The following is a 27,693-nucleotide window of genomic DNA, read 5'->3' on the forward strand; positions in this document are numbered from 1 at the left end:
CAATCTGATGTTTCTTTTTACTTGAAGCTATGAGTTGATCGAAGAAGAGGATGAGGAAGAATAGGGGGTATTTTGGACTTTCTATGAAGGAATAGTTTATAAATATTAAAAATTATAAATAATAATAATAAGATTATAAATAATATTATTCTTTTGAAAAATTAATATTTCAAAACTATCTTTTTGTAAATATATATAAATATCATATTTCTCTTTCACCTTGTTTTCCTTTTACTCTTATTCTTTTTCTTAGCATCAAGAGATTAACAAGCATAGTTGAAACATAAGCTAAGGGACAATGAACGATGACAATAAAGAACAATAATAATAATAATAATAATAATAATCATCATCATCATCATCATGATGTCATATTTTTCGTCATTGTTCATTGTTATACTATGGCACAAATTATCCTTGTTACGCCTAAAGGTTGACTCTTCGTCAGTCGCTTGTCTTCTTGAATGGGGTCGCTTTCCCTTAGTCAAATGGAGCTCAATCTAAGCAATTTTGGTAGGCAGAACAATTAATTCTGTGTCGTGACTCTTTGGATCAATACATAGTTTCTGTCCCAAAAACACATCTTGAGCTTTCATGTCAACATTTGTGTCATCTCCTACCGTAGCTCACTTCATATTCCACGGCGGCTAAGTCCTAAGACTCTATCCATTGCTTCTTTCTCTCTCGATCTTCCAGCCAGTTCCCTTCGGTACACTGCTAGCATATGACCTGTTCTTAGCCGCCATGCTTGTCTCCACCACGGCTTCGAAGCATCTTGTTGACATGCGACACTTTGCTGCAACACCAGCCATCCTTATTTCACTGTATTCGATTATACTTTGACTTTTCAAATTATTGAACATCTCTCCCACCATTTTCCTCTTTTTCTTGCAGTTCAGATGAAGTTAGCAGCCATATCCATTGCTGGTAAATGACTGACCTCCCAAGTTTAACCGATGACTTCATATTCTTGCAGTACAAGATATTTGGTGGTCATGAGTCAACATGGTCAAAGATTTACATACATTTCGTTTTTCTAGAGGTAAAAGCAGTGAAGAGAAGTCAAAGTGTCACATTTCATTTGAAAGGCCTATTTGACATTATTGCTTAAGCTGGCATAAAGTTTATTTATATTGTCAGCAAAAAAAAATTATAGTAGAAAAGGTCAACTATTGTGATCTTAACAATAATATGAATTCAGATATGAGCCTGCTGATATGACTGATCAAATAGGACTTTGTAATTTGAGTGGTCAAGAATTGTATGCTGAGTCCAACTCATAATTATTAGGTTGTGCCAGTCATATATATCATTATTTGCGGTCAGCGGTCTTCCCATTCCTAGCCGTCTTGTCGTAGACTGTCAATTCTATGGAGATCATTGGATTCTCTAAGCATGGATACTATAGATCACAAGATCAAACTCATTGTTTTTTCCCCTATATATCACTAAATCACAACATGGAAATAAGTATTTTGATTAGATAATGGAGAAGGAACAACTATGAATCTGATCCTCCTAAAAGTCTCTTCTTAAGATGATTGTCAGGAACTTTAAGTCAAACAAGATCTTTATTAGATCATTTTGAGATTTTTGCTGCTATTAATCTTGACAGGTTTACTGGCCAACATTTGTGTTCCTCTCTTTGGCAATAGTCCTACTTATGGCAATCTTGCTGAAAGTGAAGATTCATATGCATAATTTTTCCTGATCCAATGGATTTTTAAGTTCATAGTATTATAAAACACTTTAGATTCACATCGTAAACAAAATTGACATCTAATGCATTCAAAAATATAAGCATTTTGTTTGACAAGACCAAGCATTTAGTATCACCACTAGAATAGTGCTTGGCCAAAAGTCTTCATGAGGCTGCTGCCACCATTATAAATCCTCACCCCAACCCCTTGGGGATGGAAGCATTGTGAGCAGCTTTCCACATCTGCTTTAGACATGGCTGGAATGAGCTTTTCTTGTGCAGCTGCTTCATCACCTGTGCATTCTGTCAAAGGGAAGGCCTGTAGATGGAGGAGACACATTTCGGCATGTCATCTTACTGCTAACTCACACCCCTTTAAGAGCCTCCATGGCTGCTTTGCATCTCCCTCCTCACTCCAAGATCATCAGGTATCTGATATCAGAACAATCAGTAGTTGTCTTTCCTCTCTGTATATGGTGATACATTCATTATGCAGCTTTAGAGCATCCTATGTTGTCAAATGGACAAATGATTCTAAATTGCTTTGAATATTTCAGCAAATAGAATTGTTTCACATGTCATGGGATTTAAACGACTTAATAACAAAATTAGAGCAGAAAGTAATCAAAAGCACAACAGTCTTTCGTTTTGCAGCAGTGTGACAAAATTAGATCTTTAGGGAAGAAAAAGTATCTATAACCAAAAGTTAACATCCGTCAAGTTTTATTGCAAGTGATTCTCATTGCTAAAATTCTATCAAAATTCAGATAAATGTCCATTTTAAAACAAGAAAGCTGATCTCTGCTAAATACTCTTTCTTAGCTAGAAAAGTGTTCTGTTAAATAGTATCTATCTTGATGGAATATAAAGAAAGACTTGTGTGATTCAATTTCTTTTGATTTGCTAAATGCCTAAATTGTTTATGCTGATACTTTATGCCCAATTAACATATTTATATAGTTTGTGATTCAGCTAAACAGAGCTAAATTGACCTTAAATCTGCACCTTTTTTCTTTTGGTTTCTGATAGGTTCATTCAGAAGCTGATTACTCTGCTGGAAAGATCGAAGAACTGAAGATACGTGTAGGATTTACATTAAGAACTGACATCCACTCGACGCGCTCCATGGTACTAGTCGACACGATCCAACGCCTGGGAATCAGCCATCAGTTTGAGGATGAACTCGAGCTAATCCTGGATCGAAACCCCAGTGCTGCACAAGGTGATGAAGATGATCTCTTTAGCACTGCCCTCCGATTTAGATTACTCAGGCAAAGAGGCTACAACGTGGATACCGGTAATTAGTAATCTCTTCTTGTTTCTTCGAACATTAATGCACTTGTTTCGTGTTCATGATGCCTTTGCTTCCATCAACAGTTGTCTTCCACAAGTTCATGGATAGGAAAGGCCACTTCAAGGAGTCTCTGAGCAAAGACTTAGCAGGTCTTCTGAGCCTGCATGAAGCGTCTTACCTGGGTGTGAGAGATGAAGAGGTGCTATCGCAAGCCATGGGTTTCAGCGAGGAACACCTTCGGAGATCAATGCTCAATTTGCGCCCTGTTAGAGCTAGAGAAGTTAACCTGGCCTTGGAATTCCCCAGGCAAAGGAGGATGGTGCGATCCGAAGCCAGGAGTTACATCGGCAAGTATGCGCAAGAAAGCGGTAGGATTTCGGATGTGTTGCAGCTCGCAACCCTAGATTTCAATCTGGTGCAGTCACAGCTCCGGATCGAGATTGCAGTTCTAAGAAGGTAAGTTGCTTCTTTGATGCCTATAAACGAGTGATCGTTGCATGAATACCTTTCTGTGTTTCAGCTGGTGGAAGGAGTTGGGTCTCGCAGAGAAGCTCAGCTTCGCGCGAGATCGGCCGCTGGAATGCTTCCTGTGGACGGTGGGCCTGTTCCCGGAGCCACGGTTCTCGCAGTGCCGGATCGAGATAGCGAAGACGATCGCGATCTTGCTCGTCATCGACGACGTATACGACATCCAAGGATCACTGGATGAGCTCATTCTCTTCACGGACGCTGTTCGTAGGTCGTACGCCGCCACACAGGCACTGAACTCATCATGATGACAGCTTCTTATCCTAAGAAGTAGTTTCTCCTGTCTCAGATGGGGAGTCGAGGCGATGGAGGATCTGCCGGAGTACATGAAGATATGCTACATGGCGCTGTACAACACCACCAACGAGATCGGTTACAGGGTCCTCAAAGAGCACGGCAGGTGCATCATCCGGGAGCTGAGGAAGACGGTACTGCTCGTCTTAATCTCTCGCCATTGTGGTGCAGGCAAGGAGGGTCTTACGATGTGTTTGATTTTTTGCAGTGGGTGGACTTGTGCGAGGGCTTTCTCGTGGAAGCGCGGTGGTTCAGTGGCGGAGTGGTGCCGGAGATGGAGGAGTACGTGGGGAATGGGGTCTCTACAGCAGGGACGTACATGGCATTTGTGCATGCTTTTTATCTGATAGGAAGCGGAGTCAACAAGCAGAGTTCGGATGTGGTCAACTCCTGCCCAAAGCTGTTCACCAGTGCTGGAAGAATTCTGAGACTATGGGATGATCTGGGAACAGCCAAGGTAAGAATTTTCGTGCTGCTGATTCCCTAAAGTAGCTTAATTCCTCTCTTATGCTACTGCACTTTGTTCTTCTAATCTGCATCTTCTCTTTGCAGGTGGAGCAGGAAAGAGGGGACGTGGCGTCCAGCATCGACTGCTACATGAAGGAAGGCGACGGCGCTTCGGAGGCGGAATCGAGGCTTCACGTCAGAAGCCTCATACACAGCTCGTGGTTGGACCTCAACGGCGAGGCTTTCGCCGCCACCTCGTTGCCGCGCTCCACCGTCGACGCGGCCTTAAACCTTGCTAGAGCCGCACAGGCCATGTACCAACACGGGGACGACGGCCGGCTCCCCAGCGTCGACCAGCACATCCACTCGCTTCTCATGGAGCCCATTCCTGAAGACAACCACATCTCAGAGGAAGCTCGTGTTGGTAGGACCTCAGAGTTCACGGTCCATGAATGAGAAAGAGTTGTTGAGAATTGGTGTTATCTTAGATATCATATTTTAGATAGTTTTAGGCAAGTGATTTATGATGTAATAAGTTATTGTTATGGTATAGTTTCTGTATGTAACTTTAATTATGTGTAACATGAGGTGATGAGATAATTATCATTAGGTTTTATAAATAGTATCATGATTGGTGAAGCAAATGTGTATGTACTTAAAAATATTTTATAAGTATTTTTAGTTTTTTATCTCTTATTTAATAATATTTTAATTTTTTTTATCATTTTCTTACTCCTCTATCATCAACATTTATGATATTAAAGCTAAATTTAATTTGAACAAAAAATTATGGCTTCTCCATCCCTGATATTTTGGTTATTTAATGTTATTTTTTAATTATATCGTATTATTTTATTTTTAGCATTTACTTATTCTTTCATCCTAACATTTATGATATTAGAGTTGAGTCTAATTTGGATATTAGAGTTCATCCCAACATAATTTCATGTCTCAACCTTTTATTCTAATCATCTGAGATATGAATTTTGGAGTATTAAAATAATAACTTTACGTCTCAAAATTTTTGAAATTTAATAAAGAATAAATATATATATCCAAATGAAGAAATCAAGTTACGCAAAAGTAGAAAGATTGACTCAAATGTATTATTCTTCATTCAACAAGTTATATATGAGATAATTTTCTCGTAGCTATAAGCATAAGACAAACTTTATTGATACTTTAAAATGAATTTTAAGACTTATTAAATGTGATTATAATAAGACTTCAAACGTTTCATTATGAGTTTTAAATTTTGTTCATGAAAAATAATGAATAATTTCTTTCTTAAATGTCTAAAATTATTAGTAAAATAAAATTTTATGGTGAACATTCATGGTCATATTATTATTGTAAAAGTTTTTTAGAAATTTAACTTCAAAATTTGATTTACTATAATTAAGGAGTCAAAAGATTAATCAACTTTTTCATTTGATGAACTAATATGTTCCTTACAAGTACATGAAGAAAGTTGAATAGGTTACTTGAGAAAAGTAAAAAAAATATATTTAAAGTTAAGATAGAGTATTCTACTTCAAAAGAAAAGATAAAAAAATTAGTAAGAAGAGGACATGAAAGATAAAGAAGACATGATAAACAAAAAAAATCAAATTATATGATTAAAAAAATATAAAAGTGGAATTCAATATTACTATTATAAAAAGCTTGGTCACATGAGGATAGCTCGGAGAAAACCAAGCAAGCTCTTTGGAGAAAATTGAAGTAAGTAGTAAATTGTTTATGACTCATTCATAAGTTAATGATATATCAAATGATATTTAGTTTTTAGATAGTAGATATTTTAATCACATGTTAAACATAATATCAATATTTAGATTTTTTATAAAACTCATCAGTTTAAAATTAGACTTGAAAATAATAATCAAATCTAAGTGAAAAGAAAAGAAACAATTAAGGTGAAAATAAGTTAAGAGATGTTAAAACACCTTGATAATCTTTTTTTATTTCTAATTTATCGTATAACTTATTGAGTGTTGGGTAATTAATAAATGATTGATATTCAGTTATATTTGAAGATGGTTTGATTTGATTTGATTACCGTAAATGTTTGCATGACTCAAAACAAGATGTTTTTACTTGATATTTCAAATATTAAAAATATTTTCTTATTACAATAAAAAAAAGTATAATTTATGATATTTAAAGATATAAATATATTAATATTAGTGATTTAAGATTATTAGGTCAAAAATAAATAATTTTTAAATTATTCAAAATTAATACACTTGATATATATGAAGGATGTATTTATAACAAACAAAATAAAAAAAATCATTTCATATTGAAAAAACATGGAGTGCATCTAATTATTTTGAATTAATTCATATCAATTTATGTGGACCTATTAATATAAAATTATTTAGTGAAGGTCAATATTTTCTATTATTTACTAATGATTATAGTCACATGAGCTAGATATATTTTTGAGAACTGAAATATAAAATATTTGATAATTTTTAAAATTTTAAGGCACTCATTGAAAGTTAAAAGGATGGATGCATAAAAACACTTCGGATGAATAATGATGATAAATTCATACCTAATAAGTTTTTAAAAAAAAAAACTTATTCATACGGAGTTGATAATACCACAGATGCTGAAGAAAAATAATATAATTAAACATAAAAATTAGATTATCATCGAAATGATAAGAAGTTTACTTAAAAGAAAAATATGTTTCAAATCAATTTGTGGTAGACGTAGTTGCAACGATAGTTTATTTGTTGAATATTTTACTAATATAAATTATTATGAATCAAACTCTTTTTAAAGCTTAGTATAGTACGAACCTAAGTGTAGGTCATTTAAGAAGTTTTGTATTGATTATACCTAGATAAATTCATAAAATTATCGTAAGCTTGATGAAAAATCTAAAAAATATATTTTAATTAGTTATTCGTTATAATCCAAGGTTTATCACAAATGACAAGTTTGAATTAGGAGAATGATAAAGGTGAAAATCAAATTCAGATTTTCATAGAACTATATACTCTACAGAATCAAGTAATAGATCCTACTCCAACAAACTTATTGTCAGCCAAAATAAAAGAAAGTTATTGAATTAAAATATGTGTTCAAAATAAAGTATAATGAAGCTAGAAGTATTCAAAAGCACGTGGCTCTAGTAAAAAGATATTTATAATAATATGCATTAAGTATGATGATACTTTTTCTTTAGTTGATAGATTTAATTTCTTAGCTTTTGCTACATATTTGAATTGATCTGTTTGTCAATTTTGAAATCTATATTTTTAAATGAAGATTTCTAAGAAGAAATTTTTATCATTCGAACTGAAAATATTTTTAGTTAAAGGATATGAATAAAATGTGTATAAGTTAAAAAAAAGTTTTTTATGGGTTTAAACAAGCTCAAAGTACATGATACAATAAAATTAACTATTATTTTTATTAAAATATATTTAAAAGGAATAAAAATGAACATACTCTTTATGAAAGATATATATATGAGTTTATCTAACTTTTATATGATAGAATTTAAAAAATATATAATAAATAAGTGTCAAATGATAAATATGAGTCTAGTATACTTTTTTTCCTTTTGGGGTTGGAGGGAAAGCGAGGATCATATATAATTTTTATTTCAAATAGATTTAGTCAAAAAGTTTAATATAATTAATTACAAGTTTTAGAAATTAAAACTTGAATATATTTATGATCAAATCCTTAATTTATTACATTAGGGCCTCCATAAAATTTGGATCAAATTAATCATGACTTAAAAGAGGACAAGAAAAGAGGAGGTGAAAAACGGAAAATGGCTAGTTAATGGATCGGAACTGAGTCGATCGGCTTATGATCCGATTACCAATTAGATCATTTGCTTTCGACTCATAATAAAGTTTATTTGTAGCAAATTCAATTTTTATTTATAGTTTTTAATTAAATCAAGATTAAACATCTTAAATTTTTTAAAAATATATTTATTGACTAAATCATATATTTTCTTAACAAAAGCGAATTGTATTATCTCATTATTTAAAATATATATATATAATCTAATTTTACATAAAAAAATTATCTATCATTGATGTTTTTATAATCAGACTCAACATTAAATCAGTTTGTAATCATAAGAATTTAGATCAAATCGATCATGACATAAATTGGACAAGAGTTAGTCGTCTGCTTAGAAAAATTCAAATTGAAGAAAGGGGAAGGGCTTGTTAACGGATCGAAACTGGGTTGATCAGCTCTTGATCCGATTGCTAATTGGATCGTTTACTCTCGACTCGTAATCGAGTTTGTTTGTAAAAAAATCAATTTAAATTTGTAGTTTTTAATTTTAATCAAGATTAAACATCTTAATTTTTTTTCTAAAAAATATATTTATTGACTAAATCATAATTTTTCTTAACAAAAGTGAACTTTATTATCTCGTTATTTTTAAAAAATATATTCTAATTTTAATGACAAAATTTTTCATCATTAGGACTTGGTAGAATTTGGATTGAATTAATCACAACACAAAGTGGATTGAAACTAAGTAGGGCTTAGAAAACTTGGAGGTGAAGAAAGGAAAAGGCCATAATCGAGCTTGTTTATAACGAATTTTAATTTTTTAGTTATAATTTTTAATTAAATCATGATTAAACATCTTAAAATTTTTCTTAAAAATATATTCATAGACTAAATCATAATTTTTCTTAACAAAAGTGAATTGTATTATCTTATTATTTAAAAATAATAATATAATCTAATTTTATATGATAAAATTATGTTTTTATAACTAGACTCGACATTAAATCGATTTGTAATCAAATCCTTAATTAAGTATATTAAGACCTTGATAAAATTTGGATTGAATTAACCATGACACATGGTAGACGACAACTGAATGGGGTTTCAAAAACCTGAAGGTGAAAAAAGGGAAAATGTCCATTAATAAATGGAAACTAAGTTAGCGACCCATAATTGAGTTTGTTTATAACAAAATTAATTTTAATTTATAGTTTTAAATTAAATTAGAATTAAATATCTTAATTTTTTAAAATATATTTATTAATTAAATCATAATTTTTGTATGCATAAAAATAATTGAACGCGATTGAACGTAACACACAGTTAAAAAAATCAATCTTTTGTATGAACAACTCGACTTTGATACCATTATAGAGAAATTTTGGACGATATCACACGTGTAGCGTAATAATATAAAATAAAATCCCAAAATTTTTCGTAGAAAATAAGGTTTCATCATCATGCAAAGATTGGTGTGTAAAACTTATGTGTAAAGGGAGATGTACAATGAGAATCGGATCGTGATAAGATCACGATAATGCGACCGATTCACCTTTAAACATATATCATAAATAATCATGGTCATAGGTCACTCAAGAGGGTTATCGAGATAACCGGATAGATTGGTGTGTTGTATACTCGACCATATGATGGGGGCAACTGGTCTTATAGTTGCTCATGTGGGGACACTAGGGTTATAGTTCAAGTGCTTATTGGAGAATGAGTTCACTGATTGATCCACTCATGGAATGTTAGATGGTTAATGATACTTCATTATAAGATAACAATTCTGTTGTTTCAGTGATGTACTTGATCCTTAGACTTGAGACACCAAAAATATTTTGTATAAGTACTATACTCTTTGATAGTGGACTTATAGGTTTGAAAGTTTCATATCTACCACAACTGGTCATCAGAGTGACAGTCAATCTTATGAGGGCTATTGAGTGTCTATAGAGAATCATTCACTCTTGATATTATGAGAGGAATATCTCATGTATTTTTGCTCAAATAAATCTCTGGTTAAGGTCTTTTGGACTGAGAGAGAAAGAGATCTCCGAGAGAATCCGATTAGAGTGAGACTCGAGTAAAAACCATATGGGTCTGACAACACCATGACCGGTATATTGTCTCTAGAATATAAGATGAATGAGGGACTATATGTACACGATGATTAGATAGGTCGAAATGATTGGATTCCCCTGTATCATTTGGGGGCTGTGACCTAGTACGTTCGTAGTCGATGAGTCGAGTGAATTATTATGAAGATAATAATTCACTAAGCCAGAAGGAGTTCTGATAGGTATGACTCTTGACCAGCTTGATATTAAGCCTAGAGGGTCACACACATATGGTATGCGTTGCGATGAGTAGAGGTTCGAATATGAGATATCCGGTAGAGCCCCTATCTTATTAGATATTCAATAAGCCTTTGAATTATTGGAGCATATGGATGAGATCCAATAAGAACCAATGAGAGATTATTGGATAGAGATCCATGAATCTAAGAGGCTTGAGTAGTTGGATGAAGATCAAATACCCAATAAGATAGGATCAATTAGGGTTAAGTTGATAGGGGACCTTTATAAATAGGAGAGAACCAAATGCCCATAGGCTAGAGGCTTCTTGGTTGCCACCTCCTATTCTCCTCTCCCCTTCTCCTCGGATAACAGGTGTGGAGATTTAGACAGTAATTTGAGAAGCGTCGTCGTAACCTTACTATGTGGATCACCGCTAGAGAGGAGAGCACTTGACATTCTTCATCCTCTCCTACAAATCTGTAGGGATTCAGGGATATACGATCTCCTTAGGTAAATATACGTGGATTTAAGTTACACAGGTTTTTACGCATAAATCTTCGCATGACGACGAACACCATTTCGAAAAATTTTAGGTTTTTGTTTTCTGTTCTTCCGTTGCGCATATGATGTTGCCCCTAGATTTCCTTACACCTAGTACGTCTATAGTTGGTGAGTTGAGTGAATTATTATGGAGATAATAATTCACTAAGTCAAAAGGAGTTTTGATAGGTATGAGTTATGACCAGCTCGATATTAGGCTTAGAGGGTCACACACATATGATATGTGTTGCGACGAGTAGAGGTTCGGATATGAGATATTCGTTGGAGCCCCTATCTTATTTAATATCCAATAAGCCCCTAAATTATTGTATCCTATAAATAATATCCAATATAAGCCAATGAGATATTATTGGATAGAGATTAACTAATTTAAGAGGCTTGGGTAGTTGGATGAAGATTTAGTACCCAATAAGACAAGATCATTAGGGTTAAGTTGACAAGGGCCTATATAAATATGAGAGAACCAAAAGCCCTTATAGTGTGAATCACCGTTAGAGAGGAGGACACTTGACTTCCTTTATCCTCTTTCACAAATCTGCAGGATTTTAGGGATATACGATCTCCCTAGATAACATAACTATCTCACACGTAGTTTTTATTTTTGTATGTTTTTATGTACTAATCTTCATAGGACGACGAACACCTTTTGGGAAATATGAAAATTTTGTTTTCTATTCTTCCACTGCGCATTTGATGTCACCCTTAGATTTTCTTTTCGACCATCGACATTGGATTGAAAACTCAAGTTTGTGTAGCCCTCAACCTAGAGATTATCTCTTCCTTATACTAGTAAAAGATTTTTAGTACTTCTTAAGTGCTTAAGAATACACTTTACCGCTTTCCAGTGCTCAAAGTTTGGATCCACTTGATACCCGCTCGTGACACTCAGAGCATGCGCCATATCAGGCCTGATACATAGCATAACATATATGATAGACCATATCATAGAGGCATAGGGTATCCTATCAATGTTTGTCCTTTCCTCAAGAGTTTTTTTTTGTGGATATACTCTGAGAAAGTAAAATTTCAGGTCTGAGACCATTCTTAGATTTTTTTCTTACCAAACTTTTTAATAATGATATCTATGTACCTAGATTAGGATAAGTCAAGCATCTTCTTGAATCTCTCTATATATTTGAATCCCCAAAATATAATCTGCTTCCCCTAAGTCTTTCATGAAGAAGTGTTTAGATAACCAAGTATTTACCGTGGAGAGCATTCCTATATTATTTCCAATGATTAGGTTGTCATCCACATATAACACCAAGAAGGTGATTACGCTTCCACTTACTTTCCTGTACACACAAGGCTCATTTTCGTTCTTAACAAAGTTATAAGATCTGAGCGTCTCATCAAATCTTATGTTCCAACTTTGGAAAGCTTGTTTTAGTCTATAAATGGACTTAAGAAACCTGTATACCTTATCTAGACTCAGCTTAAACTAAAATCTCTTAATCTGTATCATATACACCTCCTCCTCGAGGTTGTCATCGAGGAATACAGTCTTTACGTTCATCTACTAAATCTTATAGTCATAATGTACTGTAATAGCTAACATAATTTAGATGAATTTCGGTATAGCTACAAGTGTGAAAGTTTTGTCATAGTCAACCTATTATCTTTGACGATACCCCTTAGCCACTAGCCTTGCCTTATAGGTCTCCACTTTTTCATCTACTCCGATATTCTTCTTGAAGATTCATTTATAATTAATAAGTACGATACCCTTAGATGCATCAACAGGGTTTCAAACCTTATTGAATTACATAGATTTCATATCAGAATTCATGACTTCTTGTTACTTCCCGGAGTCTATGCTCATAATAATCTCCTCGTAGGTTTGAGAATCAACATCCTGAGTGTCCTCTCCACTAATATGTCCTACATGTCTCTCAAGAGGATACGATATTCTACCAGACCTGCATAAAATTGGAACTTGTGTGTCAGGTACCTGAACAGACTCGGTCTCCGGAATGGTACCTGAGATAGGTTCTCAAATCTCGCTCAACTCTATCATGCTCCCAAGAATATCTCCGCTAAGAATATGTTCATTCTCAACAAACACTGTCTCTTAGCAAGAAAAATCTTTTGGTCTTTGGGATAATAAAAATAATACCCACAAGTTTCCTTGGGGTATCTTATGAACTTGCACCGTTCCATCCCGAATTCCAATTTATCGGGGTCGTGTCTTTTAATGTGGACAAGACAATCTCAAATCGTAACAACCTTAAGATCACACTTCTTCCTTTTTTATATCTTATATAGTATAGACACTATCGATTTATATTATTATTTTAAATAATAAAATAATATAATTCACTGTAGCCGATTAGTTTCGATGTGAGAATGGACCCTTTTTGTTTCTTCACCTCGGAGTTCTTAAAGTCTTAGTTCTTATGTGTCGTGATGGATTTGATCCAAATTCTATCAAGATCCTAATATAATTAGTTAAAGATTTGATTGCAAACTGATTTAATGTTTAGTCTAATTATAAAAACATCAACAATGAATCATTTTATAATATAAAATTAGATTATATATTTTTAAATAATAAGATAATGCAATTCGTTTTTGCTAAGAAAAATTATGATTTAGTTAATAAATATATTTTTAGAAAAAATTAAGATGCTTAATTTTAATTTAATGAAAAATGATAAATAAAAATTAAATTTGTTGCAAATAAACTCGATTACGGGTCGAGAGCAAACGATCCGATTGGCAATCGGATCAAAAGTCGTTCGACGCGGTTCCGATCCGTTAAGCGGCCCTTTTCTTATCTTTTTAACCAAGTTTTCAAAACCCTATTTAGTCTTCGTCGGTGTCATTCGACCCCAATTCTATTGAGGTTCCCCAAAACGGTGGTGCGAAAAGATGGCGTCGGAGAGCTCGGTAATGGCGGTCATCAGGGCCTCGCGTCCTTCTTTCCGGAACCCTCACGACAAGGTCGCCTTCGCCGTCCACGCTTCCTTCCTCGCTGCCGGATTCTCCCTTATCGCCACCGGCACTGGTGCCCTGTCCGAGAACCCCCCGATCGGTGCGTGTTTCCTTATATTTTGGCCTTGTTTCTTTCTTTTGCGGATCAAAACTAGATTTTTGGTTCAAATTTGTTCTTGTTTCCTGCTATTTAATGTCTCCTTTTGCCTTGTAAGGAATAAAAGAAGTTGCTTTTAGGTTGGTAAGGGTTTCAAGTATTTGTTCTGCAGGATAGAATTAAGAATTGACGAACTTGTATAGGATAATCCGTTCTTTATTGCTTATATTTAGGTGAGGAAGAGGTAGGAATCGATGGATGGAACGAGCTGGAGGATGCTTATGCCTTTGTGTACATGAAAACTGACAAGGGCTCGAAGAAGACTGTGTTGGTGAAGTGCTTGCCTATAGGTGATTTGCTCACCATTGATGTCCTGGATCTCAGTGGACCAGGGAAAGAGCCTTTCCATCTCCAAATCAAGTATGTTTCTATCCTAGTAGACAGCATAGTGTTCTTTTTTTCTTTGAAGATAGTAAATTTATTAGTTTACTTGTTCATTTTCAGCGTCAAGGACTACTTGTCTGATGTTGCCAAGCAAACCAGCAACTATGCGGCAGTGTATAAGAATCTCAAGGACCTGGTGGACAAGTTGTGTTCTGGTTTTCTGGCCAAGTTAGAGCCCAAAGCTGAGAGCTCTTCATCAGCCAAGAGGTACATTAAACTATTTCTTTTGTCGTCCCTTTAGATACCATCTACAATTGTCAGCTTAATAGACATGGATTCCATGAAACTTGTCCTGTTGTAACTGTGTTATGAGCTATAAATTAACTATGATGAATCCCACCAAGAAGAGCATAAATTTAGATGCCTTAGATGTCCTACCAAAATATTTCTTTGGAAAAATTACTTATTATGATGAGTTTTGAATAGTATGGTCATACAAATATGAGACTGATAACCATGCAGTAAAATAGTATTCAATGTCATTAATGATTTGAAGTTATGTCAATTACCCATGATTTGGCTGAAGCCATTTGTCCAGTGATTATTCAACAGTTCCATAGAAATTGCCAAATGTGATAATCTGTGTGATGTGAGTCCTGCTGTCACCAAATAAAGTGAATCAGGAAATAAAGTTTTTCTAGACATTATATTAGAGCCATGAATTCTGGCAATTATAACAAACAAAGATTGCTAGGTTTGTCATATCAACTGTCGTAGCTAGTGCACTCAATTTGAGATCATGAATCTGGTCATATTAGCAAGCTATCTAACACAGTACTCCATATAACAATGTACTTTTATAAGTAGGTTTAATTGTTGTGCAAAAAACAACAAATAGCACGTGATGAAAAATTAGTTCAACCATTACCATTTTCTCCATAATATAACCAAATCTTGATGTATCAGTTATTCTGTCTCATGAGTTGTTTTACCCCATTCAAATAGACTTTTAATTGAGTTAGTACTAATTTTATGCATCATTTTTTTTTTTGAATCTGCATTTGCAAAGAGCATTGGGATGTGAAAGGTCATTATAGCGATTATTGTCAAATTTGTCTAAAGATTTTTTTAAGTAATAAAGAGATATTAGCTGATCGTTAAGATCCATAGTTTTGAAAAGACAGGTAGAATGTAACTTGTCCTCTTGTTGTGTTAGGGTATGCTTCCATTGAAAAAGTCTTTTTAGATAATGTGCTTAAGTTTTCAAAAATGCAAATTTATTGTAAATTTATGCTTTATATTAAAATAATGATTTATACGAATTACTGGTGGCTTTACATCTGCTTGGAATATACGCTTCTTGATTCAAGTAGCATCTGGTTTTGACAGCGGTGATCGATCCAGACAAAGTGTCATCCGTGAACCTTCTGTGACAGTTCCTAGACACCAGGAACCTTATTCTCGTGGGTAAGTTTTGGATACGAATATATTTTTCATTCTGTCCTGTTTGTTTATTTGTCATTTCTTCTTTAATTCTTCTTTTCTTCTACATGACTCTGTTGAGTAAGATGTTTCTGGTTAATGTCAATTGGTTCTGTGAAGCAGTATTGTTAACTCTGTGTCCATTATGTATTTGTTGTTTTTCATTGATGTTGCAGTCTTGTTTATCCACCTATTCCCTCAACTGGAATTAGTGATCTCTATCCTGGCCCTGGTGCTGGATTTTATCCTCATAGGTTCCGATTCTTTTCCCTTTGCAACTTTTTTGGCTTTGGCATGCATCATTCTCTAATTGTTGTAAGTTTCTGCTGCAGAGGCTCTGGTGTAGGTGGTGGTATGCTTGTGGGTACGTTGGTTAGCTCCCTAAAAAAATGTTACTAAATTCTCCTCGTGTTCTTGTGTAATATTTTGATTCTTTGCTACAGGACCAAATGATCCACGCTTTTTTGGTTCCGATGAACGTGCTGGCTTTCTTGGTGGCCTTCCGTGAGTGCAATAATTTTTCTCTCTCTTCTTTTAAACTTCTGCTAGTCGTGCATTTTTTTGGCATTAAAATAATATTACATTGGATATAAAGATTGATAAATTTGTCTTATAACAGGGGTGTGCCACCAGGTGCTCGGTTTGACCCTTATGGCCCTCCGGATGTTCCTGGTTTTGAGCCTGCCCGTTTTATCAGGTATATGACTTTTTTATTTGATAATAAGAAATTGGAAACTAAAATATGCATTAATCATGCACAACCTGCATATTTTTTAGCTATTAGGAAGTTGTCATTACTGTGGTGATGTAATGAAGGATACATTACATAGTTATAATTTAATACATAAAATCTCCGGCTGATCTAGTTCAAGACTGACCAATTGACCATAGGGAGAGAAAAGTTGAAATAATAAAATCTTGATGATTTTATGCATAATAACAGACAACATTTGGACTAATGTCTTGGTATCAAAGCCTGAAGAATATAGAAAAATGTAAGATTTTGTTTTCAATTCTGCATAGTTATCGATTTTGGATTGGATCAGGCCAACCAATCCGACCGCAAAGGACTGTTAACCAGCTCTCACGCTGATCTAGTTCTATTAAAAGCTTGGATGTGTCAAAAAAAAAAGGCTGGACTCACTAACCTGACTGGTTCTTTAATAACCAAAGGAACCGACCCGGTTAGTTGAGGAATAAGTTGGTTTTTCAATATGCATAAAAGAAAATAATATCCTCAATTTCTAAATCAAATTGAATCATAATAAGGGATATTTGAGTAATGTCAACATCATAGTTTAAAAAAAAATCCTTGCAATCTTCCCTCATCAGGAAAGCCCAATTGTCATGGGACTCCTTTGCGATTATCGATGATATCAAGGGGAAGAGTGGAAGAAACAGAAAAAGGGAAAGAAAATCAGAGGAAGTAGGAAAAAAAAAAAGGAAGAAAAGAAGGGAGGAAGGAGGAGAAATGGAGCATAGGAAGGAGAAGAAATGAAAGAGGGGGAAGGAGAAAAAGGAAAAATAAAAATATATTTTTAAATAGAAAATGCAGAAAATGAGAATCATTATAGTTCATAATTTTAGAATATGGTTTAGGGTTCAACATTTATTAGATCTGTGGACTATTGACTGATCCACTAGTCTGAACAGTGACCCAGCGTAGTGAATCTTGGTCAGGTTAATGATCAGTTCAGTTCTGATATTTATCATTGTTTGTGTATTTAGTTATAATAACAAGACCCTCAAGTAGTTAATTATCATGAACGTGCTTACATGGATCTGTTTCCAAAATTTTTGCTACCTGTTATGTTGCACCTAGTTTTGTGGATGATTATTATACAAGCCATGTGGTTTTCATTTGTGCAGGCAACCACGTCGGCCAGGCGGTGGCGCTCATCCAGATCTTGAGCATTTCCAGGGACCTGATTACATATAGATGAATAGTGTAAAACCTTGGACATTTAGCATGACTTTCTGTTGGTTGTCCTTTACACTGGAATAAGTCGGCTGTTTTTCCCATTTTGTTGATGTTTTTCCCTTACGAACTATAATGCTACAGGATACTCACATGTAAATTTCTTTGACCGTATATATTTTTAGTAGGTCACATCATAGCTGCCGAGGGGCATGTGTATGTAATTTATTTGATGCTTCTAGGGTTTCTGAGATCCAAGTTTCCGCTGCTTCAAACTTGGGAGAGGATGTGGCATTTGTGTCTGTTGGGATGCATGCGGTGGTTTTTGCAGGTTCTTCACAGATCCTAGTGCCACCATTCATAGCCTCGTTTGTGTAATTGAGAACAATCAACTGTATTTGGATGTAAGCTTCCACTAAATGGTGGTTACTTTCACTACTGTGAATGTGTTTATTTTTCAGGACTGTTTGATTGAAGGTTGGGTTTAATACCTCCAGCACATCTAACACAAACAGATTGAGATGTAATGACCTGCTCAGAGAAGTGGGTTGAACTAATCAATTCTTCTTGTAGCATCTCAAATAAATCTGCAAGTCGGTTGGGTATGCATTCTTGCCAGAAATGGTGGGTCAATCTAGTGCTTGTTAGCTTTCCACAAGTTTCATCAAACACTTTCAAGCAAGTCATCTGAATATTTCTATATAAATGTTGTCAGTTCAATTTATTTGTTTGAAATTGAACAGCTAGTGTCATATCGAGAAATGAGGCCATGCTGTTTCCTTCTTGGACTGATCATTCATTGTGTATGGATGTCAAACTACACAGATCTAATAGAATCCTACTTTTTGGTGATCTGATGCCACTCAAAGTTCCAATTAGTTTGTTGTCGTTGCCTTCTTGACATGATTGTGTCCATGGATAAGGTGTAGGAACAAACTTAAACTACTGTAATGGCTGAAAAGAATGAAAAGTATAAAGGCACATGATTTCCATTACTTTGTTGAAGAGTGCAATTTCCATTCAAGTAGTGAGTGTCTGCACAAAATGTTCAATAAAGGAGCCACTGATGGATGAGAAAGATGTAACTGGTAGTATGTGATAACAGCCCTCTCTCTCTCTCTCTCTCTCTCTTCCTTTTTTGTGTTCACTTCCCCCCTTGTAGAAGACAGAATGCTTTCTTGGAGGGAGTTTGTTGAATTATTTATGCTACACAGCCTGGTTCAACCAGTTTTGTTTAACTAAAGAAGATGACTTGGTGCCTGTTCATGTTATCCTTTGCTTCTGCTTTGCACAGTTCACCCAGGAATCCCTCTCTCTAAGCTTACTTAGCCATTTTAAAGAGGACAAGGCACAACATGGTGGTACTAAAATAAGTATTTTGATGATGCTACTTTTCATGTTCTAAGTAAAGCAATTCCTTTGTTTTTTTGGCAAAGCAATCCTACTGTTCTTAGAGAGAGGGAGAGAGAGAGAGATGTGTGGGGACAAAACAGTAAGGAACAAATTATATAGACATTCAGAAACAGCAATGATGCCAAGGAGAAAGCAACTTTGAACAGCAGTTCAAAGTTCTCTTCCTCAACATCATGAGAGAGTCTGAAAGAATCTTCAAGACAAGATGGTCTCATGGTCACTACCTTCTGCCAATCCTTTTCCTTTTTCTTCTTTTTCTTTTATTTTTACTACTACCAGCCTTCCCACATGCTGATGTAATCTGTGCATCACCAGTCCAACAACTGATCTACATCTGTGCCATCTAACAAAGAAACCTATTCCTGTCTTAACAGAAGATAACAAAACAAACATTAATTTTCACTAATGTTATCACATGTAGAGACTTAAGTCATGAATATTTTATACTTGGAGATTATTATTATTTTATTGCATGACCTGGAAAAGTCTCTAATATCATCTTAGATACTTGATCGATATCATCACATCCAAAGGGTTAATCTACTAGATTTTGTATCATGTGGAGAAGGAATCAAGTCAACTCTTTTGCGGTGATTAACAATGAACCTTAAGCATGCATGTGGAAACTATGTTGACTCAAAAACTAATCAAAATATTGGATCCTTGTCCATGTTCGCACTTGGATCGATTGTGACATGTCTATGGACTTTAATTCCATATCGTTCTATTCCATTGCCTGTATCCCATATGTTGTAATTGCATATTCTCCTTTTCTTCTAGCAGAATCACTTCTTATCCTTATATCACAATGACATCATTATTACCAACATATAAATGAAGGAAACTTTATTTATTTATTTTTTAATTAAATGGAATTAGAACTTCTTTCGATTCACTTCACTTATATAGAGTACTGAAAATAAATCAAAATAAGAAAACATATACACATATTTGTTGAAAACATAATAGACAAAACTCAATAAATGCTTATTTCCTTCTCTCTCCGAGAGCTTTCCAAGCATTCTTGGGGTAGTTGACCATGCAACTCTCAAATTTTAATTATATTTTTTATTAATAATTTTTATTCATGTTCCACAAACCAATTTTACTGGCAAAAGTATATTTAAATTTATAGAGATATGATATGTAACCTCCCTGATTAGTTCCACATCGAAAGTGAATAAAATTAAGATTGACTTATAAAGGTCTGATGAGTCTATTATTATTAACTTCAGCTTAAACATTTTGATCAATGATTTAGACCAAACGAAGTTGATAGACTAGTTAGCCCATCATGACTCGGATCGTGATATTGTAATTAAAGAATAAAAAATTTAAGTTTAAAAATATTTTTTAGAAAAATTATAATTTTATTATTTTATAAATATCACATTGAGAGGTCTATATAAGGAGTATACAAGGGAATTGAAGATTAAATTTAGATTAATTCAAATGAATTTATACAACTTAAATTTTCTCACTATCCTTAAAAGTACCCAACCATATTATCTTTTATTATTTTTTATTGGCTTTATAGATTATTCTCTTGATATTATATCAAGTTCTACACATCAACATGCTTACGGGAGAGTCACACGATGGCAACTAGGTTGACTCTCCGGTGTCCTGTTCTACCCATCGTGGCAGCCAAATTCCTCGCTCTTTCCATGCCAAATCCTTCCTCGAAAGCCAATAACCATCTTTAAATCCAATCTTATCTCGACGATAAAAGATCATATATGGTTTGACGAGAGACTTAGTCAAACCATTCAATCTTGAATTCACCACCACGGTTCATCGCCATCCGAGATATCTCTGGCAGTCAAAGCTTTTGTCGCATATTGTAGCGACTCCGACGCGTGTCTCGATTCACCTTCGCCCTTTTGACTCGCCGATGGCCGGCACGCGTGCTGTCCTTTGGGTCCTACGTTGACTTCCCGCGATCTGTCGCCACCTGTGGCGTCAGCGAGGTCGCGCCGCCTGTGGCCACTTAAATATAAATAAATAAATAAATATATATATATATATATATAATTTGCAAAAGAAATAATATGATAAAGTAATGTTTTGTTTTTCCATTCCAAGTAGTCACCTTTGTGAGTTGAAGTTGGAGTAGTCTTTGACTTGGTTTTTGGGTTACCTTCTCCCACATTTTTATTGTGTTCTTCCCTTAAAGAATAGTCTCTCAGTTGCTGTCATCGCATGCCTCGCTCTGACTTCCACTGAATTGAGTGGGAGAAGTAGGTAGGGATCGGGTTGTGTGGCAGCAACTGCACCCTTGTGAAGAACAACTTCATAGGATTACAATGAGTTGTGATCGGATAAATCATGGATTTCAATCAGATTAGGTACAGTAAGCAAGATTTGATTGAGACTGAGATGATGAGTAGAATCACTGAAAAAGGAAGAAAAAGAAGAAAAAAAGAAGAAGAAGGAAGCATTACTGTGATGCATTCTCATCCACTCTTCTGCTGCTTCATCGGCTCCACAAGCTGCTCTAACGCTTTATATAAGTGGCAGGCACTACCACCCGATTACTATTGCCATCAAGCCTTGGAAGAACTTTAGTCTATCAAGCAGCAGGAGGAGATCATCCACCGAGATCCATGTCGGATCATCAGCTCCGACCAGGCAGTTCTGGAAGCTGGTGGAGCGCCGCAAGCCTCGCCACGCCCGTCCCCGAGGTGGCTGACCTCGGTGGGAGCTTCAGATGGACGACCGCCGCTGACATGGACGTGTTCGAGGCCCAGTTGATCTCGAACCCCCAAGTCTCGGCTCCGGCGACGGTGGGTTTCGGCCTCTCGTCCCCTTCCCTCGAGTGGAGCCAGCCTTTCTTGTAAGCATGTTCTTGATCGCCTCTAGGGTTATCAGAGGTCGGATCATGGAAGTGACGACGACGTTCTGTTGCAGTTGCAGCAGCAGCAGCAATGGTGGGAGAGAGGACACCAGCTGGGGCTTCCATGGCTTGCTCCAAGAGGAGGTCATCTCACGGCCATGCGTTCAGCGACACTCCGGGATCGAGGATTCTACTTGGAGTCCATTGAAGACCATGAACCCAAGCTTCATGCATGACCACCGCCACCACCACGTCTTGAGCTCAAACGCGTCCTGCGAGCTACCTTCGTCGACGCTGTTACCAGGACTTCTCGAACCCGACAGCAGACTGCAAAGATCGTTTCACGACCATCGCGAACAGCTGCAGAGATCGGCATCCGCTCGATCGCCGCAGTTCTCCAACGAGACTTGCTTCTGGAATCCGTCCGCGGGCGACGGAAGTAATCTCATCGTCAAGGTGAGTGTGGAAGCCATCACGTCTTCTTCTACAAGTGCTCAGGGTGTACATGATGGGGCTAAACGAGCTCGTGTTGCTTGTATGTAGACGACTGCCGGAGTTATTAGGAGCTCGAGCTCAACCATGGAGAAGAGAAACGGCAGCGAGCCAGCACTCAAGAAGGCAAGGACAGAGACACCATCGCCATTGCCAACTTTTAAGGTCCTTGATTCTTCGCTTCTCTTTCTATATATGATTCTTAGGGAGAGCTAAACCTTAAGCTACTGTGCTTCCAGGTCAGGAAGGAGAAGCTAGGCGACAGAATCACTGCACTTCAACAACTGGTCTCGCCATTTGGAAAGGTGAAGCTTTCCTTTCATTTCTTGGAACACTGCTGTGTGGATCTCTGCCTTCAGAAACTTGAATGCACGCACTCCTGTTTACAGACCGATACTGCTTCGGTGCTGCAAGAGGCCATCGAATACATCAAGTTCCTCCACGATCAAGTCCGCGTAAGACTCTTCACCATCATCTTCCTCTTAAGCAGGCAGCCAATGATCATCATCATCTTCGTCTTAAAAGTGCATCATACATTTATGTGTGTGTTTCAGGTTCTGAGTGCGCCGTATCTGAAGAATGGCCATCAAATGCAGCAAGTGAAGGTAACCAAGAATTCTCTTTCGATTGCTTGCTTCATGTTTTCCTGATTGCAAGTGCTTTGGGTAATACATTTGGCAGAGCCTGGACTCATCGAAGGATTCTGGAGAACAGAATCAAGACCTCAGAAGCCGAGGGCTGTGCCTCGTTCCCATGTCGAGCACATTTGCTGTAGCTAACGAGATCCCTACTGATCTCTGGACCCCTCCCTTCATAGGAACCTTTAGGTAGCAAAAGAGGGTCGTTGTAGAAGGAGTGGAAGAACAACTCCTCTACAGACACAGGTAGGGAAGGATAGACCGAAGGAAATTTAGTGCAGAGAGAGACAGAGAGAGAGAGAGAGTAAAGAGGAAGGAAGAAGAATGGTAGTGACCCAGAGAGGGGAATGATGTAAGGCTGGATTAAAAGTACATTTGTTGTGTGTGAATTGATTGTAGAAGAGCTGCCATTACTTCTTCTTTCTTTCTTTCTTTCTTTCTTGTCCTAACAAATATTATTGAAAACAAGGAGTAATAAGAGCTAGTATTTGGCATTTCTGTCACCTTCTGTCTCTCAATTTACATGATGAATCCAATCAAGTTTAGGATGATTGCAGGATGTTCATGAGGAATGTAGAAAGTAAACCTGGAAACAATGATGAGGTCACTCAAGAACTCAATTATAGGATGCGCATTTTGGTTCATCTGAAACTGATGATCTAATCACAGTGACTGACAAGTTTGTCTACACTTCATAGTATGAAGCTGCAATCATGATGGTAATATGATGCTGTTGCATTCTGTGGTATTGCCTTCTCCGCAGCAAGTTGATCTAAGGGAGTTCCAAGTGCTGTATGCAATTTAAAGGACTGGAAGCCTCATGTCACCACTGGCAACAACTCATTATTGTTCCTTATGAAGGTTGCCTTTAGAAGTGCATCAAAGGTTCATGTTATATATATAGTTCTTGCATTCTTTGTTCACCTCAATCATCACAGGCTCTCTCTCTCTCTGCTTTAGTCATGAATATGTCCAAAGACAGTCAAATTTTAATGACACAAACATAAAGATATAGATTTTGAAGGTTCGAATGTATTAGATTTTTTTGGGGCCCTCAAAAGCTATAATCATGCGACATTTAAAGAAACAGAGAATCTATTAAGATCACATGCCATCTAGCAAAGATATATATCTATTTTCTTGTGTTGCCAATCAGAGATGTGAAAATGGATTTTGATGGAAGTAGTGTATATAAATGTATGCTGATACACTACTCACCTTTGTTTTTAGCAAGAGTAAAGAACATCTTCCAAATAAGAGGATAGAGAAATAAACAAAAGGAAACTGAAGATGAAAGAGAATAAATCAGATTGTAATTTTGTGATTGCTTATTTTCTGTGAACAATAATGAACTTATCCAACAGGAATTCCCATCAATATCTTTTATATAATGTCCAACCTAGCATATCACAATCTCTCTCTTGGAATACTGCTTAAAGCCAAGGAAGAAAAATCCTGCTGAGAGAGAGGATTTGAAGTACAAAAGCATCCTTGAGACACAATTGGCTTGAAAGGAACAGATTAGATAAGAGAGTAGAACTGCAACACGAGGCCATGGATTCTGCAACATGATCAACCCACTTCATGCTTCTCCATACCAATATAAATAGGCAAAATGCATGAAGAACTCAGAACAAATGGTTGAATAATATAGATTTACACAGAGCACCACAAAAAGGCTCTCTAATTGGGACCCCAACAGCTCAAGTACATCACCGTCCTCAGTGCCTCCTCGGATTGCTTGGCCTTCTCATCACCCCCCTGCCACCTTCCCCTCCCATCAATGGAGGAGGATGATGCCGCTCTCCTGGACTGAGACAGAGACCCCATGCCGCTCTTCGCCCGCTGTTGCAGAGATCGCAGGGCATAGTTCCACCGGCACAGTCCGGCCTGGTCCTTGAGCGCCTCCACGGCGCCTATGCTCGCTGCTGCAGCCGCCAAGGAAGCCCTGCCTGCACAACCCATGCTTTATTCTTCGCAGGAAGTCGAGTGCACAGAAGATTGTAGTGGTGGTAGACGTGTGTGTGTGTGTGTGTCTCTCAGCTAGATGCCGAAGTAGGAAGGGACGAGTAGCCAATATATGGACGATGATGATGAGAAGAGAAGGCATGGGAAGAAAGGAAAACTAGGGGTGAGCTGCTGCTGGTTTTGAGCTTCCCACTGCCATCTTCCCCGATACCAGGGGCTATATTGTTTCTTTATGCTTGCTGATCCGCTTATGACTCGATGGTGCAAATCTAATACCAATCGTGGCGATGTATTTGCCATATAAAGCTTGTCACTCAAAGAATAATTAAAATACTACTAATAATGAAAACATAAACTCAAATAAATTAGCAGGTCGATGTGGGCCGGACAAGAGACTTGGGCTCAACATCTAATTTGGGCCCATAAGGCCCAAATCAATCCTGCACGCCAATTACTGGCCCAAAAAACGCAAATGAGGTCCAATACAGTTCAGGTGAGCATTCTGCTGGCAAGCGGAGGGTGAAGTGCCTTCGAAAATAAATAAATCCTCGCAAAATCGTTCGGATTGACGAGCCTTAGAGTCAACAACGGTGACCAGACCCCGAGAGCTAGACGTGCAACAAGCATGTAGACCGAGATCAAAAAAAGATTTTTTTTTGACTCATCCCACCGACCTGGACTTAATTCTCCCTCTTAGTAATTATGCTAAAAATGAGTTTTTTATCTAATCATGAGGAAAACTGTAACACGTCAATTAATCTTATATCGAAAGAGTTCACTTATAAAAGTGTGATGGGTATACTATTCTCAATTTTAGTTTAAGTATTTTGGTCCGTTGCTTACGTATTTTGTGCGGAGCTCAAATAGGAAATAACTATTCATGAATGAAACCAGAGGACTCGTTACAATATGAAATCACTATTGGGCTACGCCTCACATGCACCATATTAAAATTTAATTTAAGCTATGTTGGACCTTAACAAGAACATCAAGCTGTTAAGTAAAAAAAATTATAATAATCTAATTAGTCCCACATCGAAAATGGATAAAACTATGATTAACTCATAAGGATATAATAAATATATTATTATAAATTTTAGTTTAAATATCTTGGTCAGTTGTTTGGGCCAAATAAAGTTGACTTAGCCCATCAAACCTGAGTTATGACAACCCAGGTGTTGATCATCCTTATAGAGACCATTAAGGTATCATCATAATTTGGGTTGAGATATTCTACCTCTTTTTAAAGGTTGCTTTCGGATTGCTCTCCATCATTGAGCACTTTTAAATGGTAATTTAATGATAAGCCTTAAGAGTCGAAGATCTATCTCACCCACCCCTTTAGATAGGTTTACCAATGATGACATTAATCTCTTCATTGGCCACCAACGATGACATCAATATCACTAAAAAAACTTTAGTCTAGTTATATTTATGGGGACTCGGGTTGTTCATAGTCGAGACTGATTGTGGTCGCTCTTGCTTTGATCTCTTGCATGAATTCTTACTTGTTCGAAACTATTACCTTGATAATAATATATTAATTAATCATTTAAAGTATTTTAGGTATAATTACTGGTGGTCTTTCTATCAGCAATTAAAAAAGATGAGAGCCTAAGCCTTATCATGAAGTTTTGTATTATGAGTGATGAATAAGCGAATCTCATTAGTGAACTGAGCAATAAAGCTTACAAGTTTTTTCTTCCTCCTGCCTAAGTCCAACGAGTGTTATCGTTGAGGGTCGAGGGCATGCATTCTCGAGGAGTAAAGTTTGAACTGCCTTACTAGTTAGGTGAAAGAGTAAATGAAAAGCTACTTCAAGCGAGTGCAACATTCTCGTATTGGGTCTCTAAACGTGGTAAAAAAAATATAACATGTTAGGGTGTCAGATGTATCATATATCAACATCTAAGCATGAAAAGCTATAATGTGCTCCATTGAATTGACATACCATCAAACGCCTCTCACGATAAGAGATGAAAGCTCGTTGGAATCGATTGCTTCTTTGTGTTTTTGATAAACGACGACTGACCCGAGACGAGGTCAACTAGCGTTTTGATTTGATTGGTGGAGCTTTCGTAGTATCTCCTTCAAATGGTAATTCATTTATCATAGTTGTATTTAGACGGAGTCCTCCATCAAGTCAACTAATTGAGCCTCGGATTCAAATAAATTAAATTAAAGATGGTGCGATCTATCAAATTACACAATCAAATATCAAAATGCCCCTTAGCCGGTAGTTTGATAGGTCTCGTATCAGCACTATATCGAGTTAAGGTATCTGCGCTAGTGGGAGCCCTGACTTATTAAATGAGATTTAAATGAGATGGTTCGACGCTTCTTGGATGTAGCTGTCAACTGTGACTGCAAATCTTTTATTCTGTATACTATGCGTTGGTATATGCAGCACAGCCAAAGCTCGTGCTCAGTATAATACACTGCATGAAAACAATCTTTGTTGGAAGAAGATGCCAAGATTATGCATCATGTAGGCATGAAACAAGAGATGAAGGTGCATCAGCAGCATACGTTTGTAGTTCGTAATCATATATCTTCTTATTACCACCATCCCGACTGACCTAACCTTGTATCCACGTACATCTCGAAACAGTAATATATGTTCCATTC

The 27,693-nt window shown here is 36.3% G+C and overlaps 4 protein-coding genes across 4 annotated transcripts; 3 read left to right on the forward strand and 1 right to left on the reverse strand.

The window, feature by feature from the left end:
- The first annotated feature begins 1,871 nt into the window (after positions 1 to 1,871).
- LOC135652558 (monoterpene synthase TPS4, chloroplastic-like) lies at positions 1,872 to 4,874 on the forward strand. The gene is made up of 7 exons (XM_065173571.1): positions 1,872 to 2,127; positions 2,729 to 2,996; positions 3,077 to 3,449; positions 3,514 to 3,732; positions 3,811 to 3,949; positions 4,024 to 4,272; positions 4,368 to 4,874. The coding sequence occupies exons 1-7, from the start codon at positions 1,954 to 1,956 to the stop codon at positions 4,716 to 4,718; spliced, it is 1,773 nt and encodes a 590-aa protein (XP_065029643.1). The 5' UTR covers positions 1,872 to 1,953; the 3' UTR covers positions 4,719 to 4,874.
- An 8,831-nt stretch (positions 4,875 to 13,705) lies between these two features.
- LOC103971809 (probable proteasome inhibitor) lies at positions 13,706 to 18,178 on the forward strand. The gene is made up of 9 exons (XM_009385937.3): positions 13,706 to 13,937; positions 14,168 to 14,354; positions 14,439 to 14,585; positions 15,708 to 15,785; positions 15,977 to 16,054; positions 16,133 to 16,164; positions 16,244 to 16,304; positions 16,420 to 16,497; positions 17,670 to 18,178. Exons 1-9 carry the CDS (start codon positions 13,775 to 13,777, stop codon positions 17,737 to 17,739), a joined length of 894 nt encoding a protein of 297 aa, XP_009384212.1. The 5' UTR covers positions 13,706 to 13,774; the 3' UTR covers positions 17,740 to 18,178.
- Positions 18,179 to 21,657: 3,479 nt separating this feature from the next.
- On the forward strand, positions 21,658 to 24,120 carry LOC135586781 (transcription factor bHLH103-like). The gene is made up of 7 exons (XM_065172806.1): positions 21,658 to 21,967; positions 22,042 to 22,423; positions 22,511 to 22,624; positions 22,699 to 22,764; positions 22,849 to 22,914; positions 23,014 to 23,064; positions 23,141 to 24,120. Exons 1-7 carry the CDS (start codon positions 21,738 to 21,740, stop codon positions 23,288 to 23,290), a joined length of 1,059 nt encoding a protein of 352 aa, XP_065028878.1. The 5' UTR covers positions 21,658 to 21,737; the 3' UTR covers positions 23,291 to 24,120.
- A 597-nt stretch (positions 24,121 to 24,717) lies between these two features.
- On the reverse strand, positions 24,718 to 25,161 carry LOC103971811 (uncharacterized). Its single transcript, XM_009385939.3, has one exon. It carries the CDS (start codon positions 25,060 to 25,062, stop codon positions 24,781 to 24,783), a length of 282 nt encoding a protein of 93 aa, XP_009384214.2. The 5' UTR covers positions 25,063 to 25,161; the 3' UTR covers positions 24,718 to 24,780.
- Between the last annotated feature and the right edge of the window lie 2,532 nt (positions 25,162 to 27,693).

This window comes from Musa acuminata, chromosome BXJ3-11 (genome assembly GCF_036884655.1).
Source record: "Musa acuminata AAA Group cultivar baxijiao chromosome BXJ3-11, Cavendish_Baxijiao_AAA, whole genome shotgun sequence".
Taxonomy (NCBI): domain Eukaryota; kingdom Viridiplantae; phylum Streptophyta; class Magnoliopsida; order Zingiberales; family Musaceae; genus Musa; species Musa acuminata.